The sequence below is a fragment of the Notamacropus eugenii genome, chromosome 1, assembly GCF_028372415.1.
Source record: "Notamacropus eugenii isolate mMacEug1 chromosome 1, mMacEug1.pri_v2, whole genome shotgun sequence".
Taxonomy (NCBI): Eukaryota; Metazoa; Chordata; class Mammalia; order Diprotodontia; family Macropodidae; genus Notamacropus; species Notamacropus eugenii.
The window spans coordinates 177,066,274-177,081,086 of NC_092872.1; the positions used below are offsets into that span (position 1 = coordinate 177,066,274).

At 37.0% G+C, this 14,813-nt stretch overlaps 1 protein-coding gene across 1 annotated transcript in view; it reads left to right on the plus strand.

The window, feature by feature from the left end:
- BTBD1 (BTB domain containing 1) overlaps window positions 1–14,813 on the plus strand; it is a 43,490-nt gene that overhangs the window by 24,743 nt on the left and 3,934 nt on the right. The window contains exons 4-6 of the mRNA XM_072619642.1: window positions 1,056–1,253; window positions 3,176–3,368; window positions 7,478–7,565. Of these exons, the coding sequence (XP_072475743.1) occupies window positions 1,056–1,253; window positions 3,176–3,368; window positions 7,478–7,565 (479 nt within the window). The remainder of the gene's footprint in view (window positions 1–1,055; window positions 1,254–3,175; window positions 3,369–7,477; window positions 7,566–14,813) is intronic.

The window sequence follows — 14,813 nt, forward strand, 5'->3', positions numbered from 1 at the left end:
TACTGAGGTCACTTAGCTCTGATAAACTTTTTGGTTGATTTCAGTCCAAGTAGTAACTATAGCATATATGTCCTTTATTTAAGTTTAGTTTGACATACATTTATTGCTCAGATTTTACAGAGTAATACCTTGTTTGTATAGCATCTCTGAAGAATAAGCTATTATATGTAAATTTTCCAGATAACTGAGATGTAATAAGTTGAAGGGATGCTAGATTTTGAGATCAACAATATGAGTTTAAATTCCTACTTGATACTTACTATCAATGTAACCTTAGGCAAGTCTTGACTTGGCCTCAGTTTCCTCTTCTATAAAATGAGGGGCTTGAAATGATTGAATTAGGTTTATTTTTTAAGTACTAAAACATTTTTTCATCCATATTCCTAAAATATATCTCTTATATTATTTAGAAGCAAGATTTAAAAATCAGATAACCAAGCTGATTACAATTGTATCCAAAAGAGAGAGACCCCTGAGTTCTGAGGGATTTTATTGTCAATATGTGGTCTTTTGGCCATATAGTTTGCATAATCATAGGATAATAGTATCATATTTAGAGCTGGAAAAGATCTTAAAAGTTGTCCGTCCAGTTCTCTTATTTTAAAGATGTGGAACTGAAGCCAGGGAAATTGGGAATCGCCTAATATTATGCAGATAGGAAATGGTAGATACATCTTTTATACTTATTTCCTGGTTCTCAACTGTGTTCTTGATATGTCTCTAGTTAAATTATTTTTGGATGAAGGACATACTGCAATACATAAATTTGAATATTCAGGGTGTCCCAAAAGCCATAGTATAGTCCTAAGCTATTAAAACACAAAGCAGTTAAACTGTTTAAGCTATTAAAACTTAAAATCACACTAAGACTTCTGAAACATTAGAATAATTTGCATGAGTTTTGTTTTTTAATAACATTATTTTTTATGGTGTACCTAAAGTCTAATATACTTTTTATTGATTAGAAACTTGAGGTCTTTTAAAAATAAGGATATAATGTTAATTCTCCAATATTTTAAATCTAGTCTAAATTGGATTTTGTGTCTTGCCTTTAGATACATTATGTGCTGTTCTGGAAAGAGACACACTTAGTATTCGAGAAAGTCGACTCTTTGGAGCAGTTGTACGCTGGGCAGAAGCTGAATGTCAGAGGCAGCAGCTGCCAGTGACTTTTGCAAACAAACAGAAGGTGCTAGGAAAAGCGCTCTCATTAATCCGTTTCCCACTGATGACTATTGAGGAGTTTGCTGCAGGTAAGAGACCACTTTGGCAAAAAACTCTCGCCCTCATTTTGGTAAATAGACCAAGGGAAGTGACCCTTTGGGTGGAGTTTGGGGGGAGCAATGACAGCACGAACAGGAGCAGGACATAGTAGCCTAAGCAAAAGCAGTCGAGTCATATATTGTTGATTACCCTAAGTAGAGCAGAAGTATGTGAGGAAAAGACATTGAACTGGAAATTGAGGCCTGAGTAATCTTAATAAATTAATAGTTAGATAAACTTGCGCAAACTTCTTTCTCTTTCTCAACTTCAACCTTTGCCACACTACCACCATCTTTAATCACACACAGTACTTGTTTTGCATCTCTTTTATACAGTATATCTTTTTGTTATGTAATTATTTGCATGATTAGCTTTTTGTTGGATCATTTCAGTTATGTCCAGCTCTCTGTGACCCCATTTGAGGTTTTTTTGGCACAGATACTGTAGTGCTTTGCCATTTCTTTCTCCAGCTCACTTTTACAGATGAGGAACTGAGGTAAAGAGGGTTAAGTGACTTGTCCAGGGTCACACAGCTAAGTAAGTGTCTGAGGCTGGATTTGAACTCAGGTCTTCTTGACTCCAGGCCTGCTACTCTATCTGCTGTACTACCAAAAGTCACAGTGACCATATATGAGAGTAACATTTTACACTTCATGGAATTTATGGTCTTAGAGTGGCAAGAAGACCTGAACAGATAACTATTATACTTAAAGAGTACATCAGAGAAGTACAAAGTGTTAAGATCTCAGGATTGAGGGAAGATCTTTATAGAGTGGGGAAAATCAGGAAAACTTTCTAGAGGAAATGACATATGAGTTTGACCTTAAAGGATGTGTGGAGATTTAGCAAGAGAAGAATGGTGAAATGATAGATATGATCAGTAGTAGTACTTGCTAGTCATGTGACTTTAGACCAGTCATGCAACCTTTATGGGCCTCCTAGCTTCAAATCCTGTAATTCTGTGCAGTTCTAGACAACGTGCCTTTTGGCAGTTCTGCATTCTGTGCATTCTGAATCACAATTTTAAAAAAACATATGTAGAATTTTAAAATGTTATACCATTATTTCTCCATAATTGACCATTATGAAAGAGTACATGAAGAGTGGTGTCATAGACAGGTTCGAGTAATGAATGAAAAGACTGTTTCTTTTTCAGTTCCATCTATCTAATTTTTTCTTAATACTTTAGCATCTTCTTTGTCAGCTGTGTGTATCTTGTTTATTCGTGGTAGAACTTTCTCTAATTTCTTTTTAACGTAGTTCATCACTTTTTGGTGTCTTGAAATAGGAATAGGGTTGCTTACTTACTGGTCACTTCTTTTTACCATGTTTTTATTATCTTTCTGCTTGAGCATAAATTTGCTTAATGCACAAAATAACCAATTTGTTTTTCCTGACGTTGGATTATAGATTAAGAGTTTTAAGAGACCAAGGAACTTAAAGGTAATCTAATTGAACCCCTTCATTTTATAGATGAATAAACTGAAATCCAGGGAGACATTACATGACTTGCTCAAGGTGTGACACATTTGTGCTTTGGATTCAGATTTCCTGATTCCAAATCCATTACTCCTTTCCTCTGTACGCTCTTGCATTTGTCTTCCAACCGTCTCGTGTTGGCCTTTGGAATGTCTCTTTAAAAGGAACATACATAGTTTTACGTGGATGTACGTAGCATTTTATCATATTATGAGTAATTTAAACTCTTATGCCTTCTATTAGTCAATAACCTATTTTTATCATAGACTGTACTTGAAAAGAGCTATAAAGTCATTATTATGTATGAATGGTTTTTTTCTTGTACTTGGTTTGGGTATTGTAAATTAGTTTTGACCTTATAAGGTTCAGTGCTTCAAAATGAACTTTTAAAACAAATAATTTTTATTGAAGTATTTTTTTTTTCTTTCCACAGGTCCTGCTCAGTCTGGAATTTTATCAGACCGAGAAGTGGTAAATCTCTTCCTTCATTTTACGGTCAATCCTAAACCCCGAGTTGAATATATTGATCGCCCAAGGTGCTGCCTCAGGGGAAAAGAATGCAGCATCAATAGATTCCAGCAAGTAGAGAGTCGTTGGGGTTACAGTGGAACAAGTGACCGAATTAGGTATTTGTCATAGTGTCATATTGCAGAGGGGGAAAAAACAGCTTTAATGTTGATTTGAACGTAGTTTGAGGAAGATGTGATGATAACTTTTTTATATTTTACTTTCAAAAATTACTTGACTTAGCCAAGACTATTCAACAAAGCACTGAGGTGATTGTAATCCAGATTTTCCTTAAGTAATGTGTCTCTTTAGGCCTTGTAAAAAATAAGGTAGAAAATCTTAGAGAAAGGGAGAGGTTACCATAAAATTGGAGGACAGATTTCCTAGTTTTCAAAAAATGGGAATGGAATATGTAAACTATAGACCTGTGAGTCTGACTATATTTTGGGGCATAATTCTATAACATATTGTTAAAGGAATGGTTAATGATTATCATTAGTTATCATAAAAAATTAGTATGTTTCCATCAAGAATAGCATAAGGCAGACTGTTTCTGTTTTCAGCAGTATAACTAAACTGATAGATTAGGAGAATCCTTTAGATATAGTTTACCTAGATTCTAGCAAAGCACTTGCTCTAAAGTCCTTTCCGCTGTTCTTTTGGAAAAAATGGAGAGATGTGGTTTAGATGACAGTACAGTTAAGTAAATTTGATTAAATAGACAGGCCCAGATAATAGTCATTAATAGTTGGAAGAAAGGTAAAGTTGAGTGTCCTGGAAATGTGTGTGACCCTAGACTCTTTAGCATTTTCTCTAGTGACTTTTAAAAAGTCATAGATCACATGCTTATCAAGTTTTCAAATGGTAACATTCTGGTAAAGGAGATAACTAAGATAGCAAGTGACAAAAGTCAGGATCCATAAAGATCTTGACAGGCTAGAATAATATTGGGCCAAATCCAGTAAGATTAATTTGAATAGAGATAAAAGTAAAATCTTAAATGTCGGTTCAAAATAATCAGTTTTACAAAATGGGGAAGACATGACTAAGCAGTTTGTCTGAAAAGAGATCCTGGACATTTTAGTGACCTGAAAGCTCAGCAATGCAGTATTGTAATACTTTATAAAGTTCAGTGCTTTATAAAGTATTGCAATATTAGTTTGCCTTAAGAGAAGAATAGCTTTTAGTAATAAAGAGGTAATGGTTCTGCTACACTCTTCCCTGCTCAGAGTACATCTGGAGTATATTGTATTTCATTCTGTATATTGCATTGAGGAAGGACATTGATAAGTTGGGGAATGGGTGTACCCAGGATGATAAAAATGCCTTAAATCCATGCCATATGATGACAATCAACTTAAAAAACCCAAACTGGAGATACTTAGCTGGTGAAGAGAAAATTTCGGCAGATGGTATTAAGAAAAGCTGTGTTTTCAAGCGTTTGAGGGTTTGAAATGTGAAAGAGTAAATAGAATTTATTATTACAAATGAAAAAATATACTTCTGGGAACTCAAATACACAGGTACAGAATGCTACTTAGATTTCTGATGGGGCTACTTTTTTTTTTTTAATGATATCCCCTTTTAACTTTTTAAAATTAATTTATTTGTTTTTAGTTTTCAAAAGTCATTTCCATAAGTCTTAAATTTTCTCCTCTTCCATCCCTGAAATGTCATGCAATCTTATATGAGTTCTATACATACGTTCTTATTAAACACATTTTCACATTAGTCATGTTGTGTAGAAGAACTAAAACGAATGGGAGAAACCATGAGAAAAAACAAAGCAGAACATAAAACAAGAGCAAATGGTTTACTTCATTCTGTTTTCCGATTCTATAGTTCTTTCTCTGGATGTGGATGGCATTTTGCCTCAAGAGTCTTTTGGGAATGTTTTAGGTCCTTGCATTGCTGTGAGATGGGGCTACTTTTGTGAAAGGGTTTGCCCAATTAAAAAAAAGAAAAAAGATTGGTTCTGAAGAAGGTATGATGGACAAAAGAAAGATTTGTTGTAGATGATAAAAAAAGGAAAAAAAAGTATCAGAAAAGGTAACAAAAATACTAATTGGGAAAAAAACCAATAACTTCTCAACAATTAATAATATCTGGTCGTGGAATGGGCTGCCCCTGAAAGTGTAGAGTTTTTACTCTTTAGATAGGTATTTGAACAAAGGTTGAATGGCTGCTTTTTAAGTATGTTTTAGAAATGAATTTTCTTCAGGGATTTGTTGTATTAAGTGGTCTTTCTGGGCCCCTTTCAAATCTGAACTTCTATGAGGTAACATGGAGACAAAATTAAGGAAAGCAGTAGTCTGTATTCATGTAGCATAGTAGAATTACAAAGACTTTCACAACACTACTGTGAGATGGGTACACAAAAGAAAGCCTACCCAGATCATTTGAGACCTTCTGTAATATGGGCGCTGCATGAATGAATTGCTAATACTGCTGGCATATATTCCAGATTTTAATTGATGTAATATATGTGTGTTACTAATTAGTATTGCAAAACAGAATTATACTGATTGTGATCTTTTTAAGTGCATAGTCATTGCATGGAAAATAACCTCAAAAGAATTTTTTAGGGTATGATTGAAAGAAGTCCATGATGGAAACTCTTGGATTTGATGTGTCATATTGTCCTGTAGAGTTGCATGTTTGTTTCATTCTGCACATGCTTAGTTTAAATCTGAAAGAAGAAAATCTAAAAATGTTAAAATCTGCCACTAAATATCCCTAGTCAGACATTGACATTTGTAGTGATCACATTTCTTTATTTCCTTAGACATATTATTAATTTCATATTATGCCCATACATGACTGTCTCGTATCTCCAGCCCATGTAGAAAGTCCTTTTAATGAATATCATCAACCTCTGCACAATACTGTGATTAGTTTGGATATATACATTAAAGCCTTTTTTAGTCCAAATAGTTGGATAGTGAAGTGAGTTTATCTGGTAATTTCATTATCTGGTTAACTAAGATTAATGATTCCCAAATTATGACTCCTTGAAACCTCAAAATTCTGTATTAGAATATTATAGTAGATGTATCTCCCTTCTTTGCAGAGGTAGACAATGTATTGTTTAGTTTTATTGAACTACATTTTCCCCCCACCCCTTTTTATACTGTTATAAGGGATGGCTTGCTAGGGAAGGGAAAAAACAAATTATAAGTGTAACTATTTTTAAATTGTTCTCTTATCAGAAATCCAAAAAATTATCTTGCCTTTGAAAATATCTTTCTGACCCAGGTTATTTTGTAGTTAGAGTATATGGTAGTCTCATAAAGACAAATTCCACAATGAGATAAAACTTACAAGACCTAGGTGAAAGTTGTTTAACATTTTGCTTCACCAAACAGAACATTTTATTTCTTATCAAACTACTTATATTTAAATAGTTACTTAACATGTCAAAGAATCATCTTCTGAAAAGCATTCATTCAGTCCTTGCTCAGTCACTCACTCCAGGTATTCTCCATTCCATCTGGTAAACTCCAGCTATGTACTTCTTCCAGAGAGATCTTCCTTCCCTTTAATTTGATCATTACTCAATTCTGGACCAAGTATAGGGAAAGAGGATTGCTGCTTTCAAGCAGTTTAATCAAAGGTCTCTTGCCCTGTTGGGTCATTGGCCTCATTTGTCTTTCAGAAGAACAGAATTCCCTCCTGAATTTTCACCCATTTTGCTCTAGGAAAGTGGTGTTAGACCTTTGGTAAGGGTGAATAGGATTTAATGCAGGGTGTTTTTTGAACAAGTACTGATTGAGCACTGAGAAGATTTTCTTGATTTAGGTAAGTCTGAAAAGTGCTTCACACTACAGAACTATTTCTTAACATTTTTATCTTTATTCTCTCATTTCATTCCTCTCTCCCATTGTACCCAGGCTAGAAGTGTAACCATTACTCACAAGCCCAGTAACACCACTGATTGACACAGGAGTGATCTGCTCTCCTTCCTGCCTGGGTCGCTGCGCTAGTTCTCCCCTCTTTTGGTAGCCTGGTTTCTGGGACTTAATATGGATATTGATCACCTTAGCCTACTGCAGCTTGGAATTCCCAAGCTCAAGTGATTTACTAGTCTTAACCTTCCTGACAGCAGGGATTATAGATGTGTGCCACCATGCCTAACCATTCTTAATATTTCTAAAATTATTCTGTAATTATTTTGGGTCATTTAATGATTTTTATAAAACTACTATGTATTTGATTTGATTTTTTTCAGATTCACAGTTAATAGAAGAATCTCCATAGTAGGATTTGGATTATATGGTTCTATTCATGGGCCCACAGATTATCAAGTGAATATACAGGTACCCCTTTTTCTGCATAAAGTATTTTAATGGAAACTTGTGTTTTTAATAAAAATGTTATATTTGATTAAATTTACAAAATTATGTATATTACTTCAGACTATCTTCTGTTACATATATGAAGAAAAAACTGTGTTTGGTCATTTAGAATTTTAATTTATGAGATGCTAGGAGCAGACTAAGGGTTTGAAGAAAAACAGCAATTCCAGTGGAGCTCACAGAGAGATGCTCATTCTGAATGCCTTATTTTAACCTATATATGCAGAGTTGAACTTTTAGAGACTATTCTAAAGGAATTAATTTGGAATTCATAGAACCTTAGAGTTGCAAAGAGAATATCAAACCTAACCTTCCCAGGAGATGAATCTTCACAAGGTTATTTTGCCTTTCCTTAGACTTCCAGTGATAGGTAGGTAGCTCACTGCCTCACAAAGCATTCTATTTGTTTTTGTTTTTTTTTTTAATAGCTTAGTTTAAAAAAATTCACCTGTCCTAGCTGGATTTTCTGTAACAATAAAGAATAAGCCTAATCCTCCTGGACATAATCCTTAAAATGTTTTCATGTTCCATATCCATTCCTTTTTAATTCTTCCTTTTGTCCCTATAGTTTAATCCTTTGTTTTCTCTTGCCTAGACTCTTGGAATGATCTCCACGCTGTTTTTTCCCACTCTCCATTCCATTTTGTATAGTTGACACATTAATTTTTCTAAAGCACCGGTTTAATAATGATTCCCTGCTTTAAAATAATCAGTGGCTACTTACAAAATAGTTTAAACGTAGCTTATTATTCAAAACGCTACACAATAGAATCCCAACCTGTTTTTCCAGCCTTCTTTCATTACCCTACACTTACAAAGTACACTCCAGACAAGCTGTATTTATTCACCGTTATCATTTCTGTGCCTTTGCTCAGAATATTTTCTCAACTTCAGTTTCCTCAGCTGTAAAATACAGGGATTGGATTAGATCCCTTTTATCAGGTCCCTTTTAGCTCCACATCTGTAATTCTGTTCCTGGAATGCCTGTACCTACCCCCCATTTTGTTTTTTCAAATGCTACCCATCTTTCTCCGATCCCCTCCAAACTAGACACATTTTAGTTTATTAAAACATGGTTTGCAGAGAACTGTAGTAGATATGCAAAGTTTAAATTAAACATTATTCTTGCTTTCATAGGTTGAATTTACAGTATGTTATACAGTACGGTACAGAATATACAGTACTGTAATAGCAAAACATTATGTAAATGCAAAAAGAGGTTTAAAATAAAGTGCTATGTGAAGTCTAGAGAAGGAAGATCCATTACCAACTTGGGATAAAGGGAGTAAGAATGAGATTCAGGCAGGTGACATCTAATCTGGACTTTAAAAGGAGGGTAGGAATTGAATATTCAAAGAATAATGGTCAGCTTAAGCAAAGGCACAGAGGCAAGGGGATTCGCAGCTTATTCCATGTAAAGCAGGTTCCCTGAAGCATATAGAATGTCTAGTGGGAGATCATATGTGATTGTCCGGAAAGGTAGAGTGGGACCAGAATTAGGAGTTCCTTGAATGCCAGACAAAGGCTTGTGAACTAATAAGGAGCATAGGAGGAATAATGACATTGATTACTTTTGAGCAGAGGAATGAGATGACCACATCTGTTTCTTAAGCACAGAGGTATTTTAGAAGTTGCATGAAGGATGGATTATCAAAGGCAAAATGTAGATATAGGGGGATATGATTAAATAAATGTCTTTTCAGTAGTTCTGGTAGGTGGAAATAGGTAATGTTTTGGATGTTGTTAGTGAAGTGAGAGAGGAAAAGATAGATGGGAAAGTGTAATCAAGAAGACTTGTTAACTGATTGGATCTGAAAGGGAAGGTGGCAGACTAAGTGAATGGTACCATGTCTCAGACAAGAATATGTGAGCAGGCTCAGCAGCAAAGAGAATGAACTTGGGTTTGGACATGTTGAGTTGAGGGGCCAGTAGGATATTTGTTGTTCTGCAGGGTGATGAGTTCAAGGTTTGGATATTAGGAAAAAGTTCAAGACTCTTAAGGTACACATTTTGAAGTAATTGAGTTGGGAGTGGTTGAGATTGCTAAAGAAGAGGATGTGTAAATAGTGAAGTTGGAAAAGGGCCAAAAAACACATCCTTAGGAAGTGTCTAGTTCAGGAGGTTGAGAAGATAGGAGCCAAAAAATTAGAAAAAGAAAATACTTTATCAGAAAGGTAGAAGGAGAACCAGAAAAGTTCAGGAAGCCTGAAGGTGGTGGAATGAATGTCTCCAAAGCAGTACAGTCAAAGTGAATCAGAAATAGAAAAGGGCTGCCATTGGACTTTGTGATTATCTTAGGGAGAACAATTTCTGTAGTGTTGAGCGTAGACACCAGATTGTAGAAGGCTAAGACAAAAGAGAGAGGGATAAATTGGTAATGAGAAAAGCAGAGGTGTCAGTATAGAGAATATTTTCAAGATATTTAATGGAAAAGGAGAAAAAAAGACATGAGATAGTAGCTGAATGGGCTAGAAGGGAAAATCTTTGTGTCTTTTCTGAATCAGAGAAGCCTGAGCATATTTATAGACATATTGAAAGGTGCCAGTACAAAGGAAAGGATGTGAGCTATCCCTTCTCCAGAATGATGTAGTCTTCTCTTTTCCCATAATTTATCCTACTTTGTCCTGTCTTTATATTTGTCTTAACCCCATTACTAGATTTTAAACTTTTTGATGGCAGAGATAGTTCTACTTATCTTTGTGTTTTTTCAGTGCTTTTCACTTAGGTATTCTATAAATTTTAATTCAAAGCTTAATTCCCCCCAAGCCTTTTCTTTTCTAAGATAAATATCCTCAACAAATCCAACAGATTAGCAATCTTAACATTTTCTTTTGAACACATGTAAATATTTTTATTAATATGTGGTTGTTATTCCATGATTCATATTTCTTCCTTCTCCCACCATGTCCTACACTTGTGCAGTTTACTTTTTTAGTCTTAGTCAGTACTTTGTTTATCCCACGTCAGTTACATTGGTTATTTCATCCTTATCATTCCAACTTGTCTGTCTTCTTGAAGTTTAATCCTTTTGTCTAAAATATTTTTGATCATTCCTACTTAATTTTGTATTAACCAAAAGAACCTTTTTCTTTTTTTTTCTTTTTTTTTTTATTTAACTTTTAACATTTATTTTCACAACATTTTGGGTTACATATTTTCTCCCCTTTTATCCCCTCCCCCCCCCCAAACACCAAGCATTCTAATTGCCCCTGTGACCAATCTGCTCTCTCTTCTATCCTCCCTCTCTGCCCTTGTCTCCGTCTTCTCTTTTGTCTTGTAGGGCCAGATAGCTTTCTTTACCCCTTAACCTGTATTTCTTATTTCCTAGTGGTAAGAACATTACAGTTGATCCTAACACTTTGAGTTCCAACTTCTTTACCTCCCTCCCTCCCCACCCCTTCCCTTTGGAAGGCAAGCAATTCAATATAGGCCAAATCTGTGTAGTTTTGCAAATGATTTCCATAATAGTTGTGTTGTATAGGACTAACTATATTTCCCTCCATCCTATCCTGTCCTCCATTACTTCTATTCTCTTATGATCCTTTCCATCCCCATGAGTGTCCACCTCGGATTGCATTCTCCTCCCCATGCCCTCCCCATGCCCTCCCCTCTATGCTCCCCCCCACCCTGCTTGTGCCCTTGTCTCCCACTCTCCTGTATTGTGAGATAGGTTTTCCTATCAAAATGAGTGTGCATTTTATTCTTTCCTTTAGTGGAATGTGATGAGAGTAGACTTCATGTTTTTCTCTCACCTCCCCTCTTTATCCCTCCACTAATAAGTCTTTTGCTTGCCTCTTTTATGAGAGATAATTTGCCCCATTCAATTTCTCCCTTTCTCCTCCCAATATTTCTCTCTCACTGCTTGATTTCATTTTTTTTTTTTAAGATATGATCCCATCCTCTTCAATACCCTCTGTGCACTCTGTCTCTATGTATGTGTGCGTACTCCCACCCAGTACCCAGATACTGAAATGTTTCAAGAGTTACAAATATTGTCTTTCCATGTAGGAATGTAAACAGTTCAACTTTAGTAGGTCCCTTATGACTTCTCTTTGCTGTTCACCTTTTCATGGTTCTCTTCATTCTTGTGTTTGAAAGTCAAATTTTCTTTTCAGCTCTGGTCTTTTCATCAAGAAAATTTGAAAATCCTCTATTTCATTGAAAGACCATTTTTTCTCCTGAAGTATTATACTTAGTTTTGCTGGATAGGTGATTCTTGGTTTTAGTCCTAGTTCCTTTGACTTCTGGAATATCCTATTCCATTCCCTTCGATCCCTTAATGTAGAGGGTGCTAGATCTTGTGTTATCCTGATTGTATTTCCATAATACTTGAATTGTTTCTTTCTAGCTGCTTGCAATATTTTCTCTTTCACCTGGGAATTCTGGAATTTGGCCACAATGTTCCTAGGAGTTTCTCTTTTTGGATCTCTTTCAGGCGGTGTTCTGTGGATTCCTTGAATATTTATTTTGCCCTCTGGTTCTAGAATCTCAGGGCAGTTTTCCTTGATAATTTCATGGAAGATGATGTCTAGGCTCTTCTTTTGATCATGGTTTTCAGGTAGTCCCAAAATTTTTACATTGTCTCTCCTGGATCTATTTTCCAGGTCAGTTGTTTTTCCAATGAGATATTTCACATTATCTTCCATTTTTCCAATCTTCTTGCTATGTTCTGTGATATCTGTCTTTCTCACAAAGTCCTTAGCGTCCATCTGTACCATTCTAGTTTTGAAAGAACTATTTTCTTCAGTGAGCTTTTGAATCTCCTTTTCCATTTGGCTAATTCTGCTTTTGAAAGCATTCTTCTCCTCATTGGCTTTTTGAACCTCTTTTGCCAATTGAGTTAGGCTAGTTTTCAAGGTGTTAATTTCTTCAACATTTTTTTGGTTCTCCTTTAGCAGGAAGCTGATCTGCTTTTCATGCTTTTCTTTCATCCCTCTCATTTCTCTTCCCAGTTTTTCCTCCACCTCTCTAACTTGATTTTCAAAATTCTTTTTGAGCTCTTTCATGGCCTGAGCCCATTGGGTGGGCTGGGACACAGAATCCTTGATTTCTGTGTCTTTGCCTGATGGTAAGCATTGTTCTTCCTCATCAGAAAGGAAGGGAGGAAATGTCTGTTCTCCAAGAAAGTACCCTTCAATAGTTTTATTTCTTTTCCCTTTTCTGGGCATTCTCCCCAGCCAGTGACTTGACCTCTGAATATTCTCCTCACACCCACCTTGCCTCCTGGTCCTCCCAGCCAGCTTTTGGGGTCTGAGATTCAAATGCTGCTTCCTGCCTTAGGGCTTTTGGCGGGGGCAGGGCTGCTATTCAGTGTGAGAATTAAGTTCAGGTGGTCAGGTCGGGGCAGGGCCGCCTCTCAGGCTCTGTTCCCTCAGGGGGTTTATGTACAGACCTTCCACAATGGATCCAGGCTCCCGCCAGTTTGGGGAGCCCCTGTCTGCAGCCGCCTCTCAGCTTCTACCTCCCGGGGGGGGCCGAGCCATGGGGGCACCCCACTCCCCTCTCGACCCGCCAAAGAGACTCTCTCACCGACCCTCGTCACCTGTGGGTGGCGGGACTTGTGCCGCCGCTGGAGATCCCGTCCCCGTAGCCCGCTTGGATCTTTTCCTCATGGTGTTGCGGCCACTGCAGGGCTGCCCTCTGCTCCCAGTCCTGGCGCCCAGTCCGCAGCGCGAAGGACCCCCCCCGCGAGAGGTTTGCAGGTCTCTCCGGAACAGAAATCTCCCTTGCTCCAATATTCCGTGGCCTCTGGGTGCAGAATTCACCGTGAGTTGGTCCCCTCTAGCCATTCTGTGGGTTGTGGGTTCGGAGCTATGTGTATGTGCATCTTTCTACTCCGCCATCTTGGCTCCGCCCCCAAAAGAACCTTTTTCAGTGTAGTAAGTACAGTTTAAACTAAAGGTGAGATTTTGCCTCAGGATTATGAGAGAAGTTTGAAATGTACCAGAAAAGAAAATACAGGAATATATGACAGAGTGATGACAGCTCTGTACTGAAGAATATCTGTAACTTAGCTAATGCAACCTTAATTTGAAAAGAAATTAGAGCATAGCTTACATTTTAAGAAGAGTAAAAATCTTGTTTGTGGTTCTGGGTACATTTACAATTTTGTAAGAGCTGAAGATCAGGGTAGAGTTTTAATTTGGACATCCAGGATTAAGTTGGAGATGTTATCTGAACTGGCTGTAGGACTGGAGAACTAGATAGAGCTCTCTGATTCCTCTGAGTGGAGAGGACTTGACTTGGAAGTCAGGAGTAACTTGCAAGGGATTCAGTGACAAAATGACAAAGGCGTGATGCATATGGATGTAAACATCTATGTATACATTGTGTATGTATCACAGCCACCTATACATTATAATTTGGTCAGGTGTCCTCTACCGCCACAGTAACACACATATTGCTCAGTCAGTAAACATTTATTAGACACCTACTGTCTGCCAGGCAGTGTGCTAATAATAAGCATTGGGGTACAAAAAGAGGCAGAAGACAGTCCCTGCCCTCAGGGAGCTCACAGTATAATGGGGGAGACAACCAAGGGACAAATGTGTACAAACCAGCTGTATATAGGAGAAACAGGAAATAATTAAGAGGGAAATCACTATATTTAAGAGAACTTGGGAAAGATTTCCTGTGGAAGATGTTGAGTTAAGATGTCTGCCGGACATGCAGTTTCCCACATTTGAAAGGCAGTTGAAAATATGAAATTGCAGGTCAGCAGAGAGATTAGAGTGGACTTGAGAATGATCAGCATAAGAAATGAGTATTAAATAGAACGATGAGAGCCCCAAGTGAAATATATAGCAAGAGAAGAGACCCGAGGCTAGAAGCCTGTGGGACACCTGGGGTTAGTGAGTGTGGCCTGAAGAGGTCCACTAAAAGAGACTGAGAAGGAATGGTCTGATAGGTAAGAGAAACGACTAGCCCTGAACCCGTTCAGCTCTACACTACGCTCAGGTCCTTTGCCCACCTTATTTTATTACTGATCTTATCTTTGGATTACTCCTTGGAGTACACCTACTGTTCACTAACTGCCTTTGCTCCTATTCACATACTGCTGAACAAGCTGGAGAAAATCTCAAAACCATACTAACTAGGTCCACTACAAATTAATGTTGCAATTTAGGCAAGCATTACCCTAATCAACTCATTATCCCACTCAGTACATTGACTTTTCCAAGCCTTTCTAATCCTCCTCAAACTTCCCTT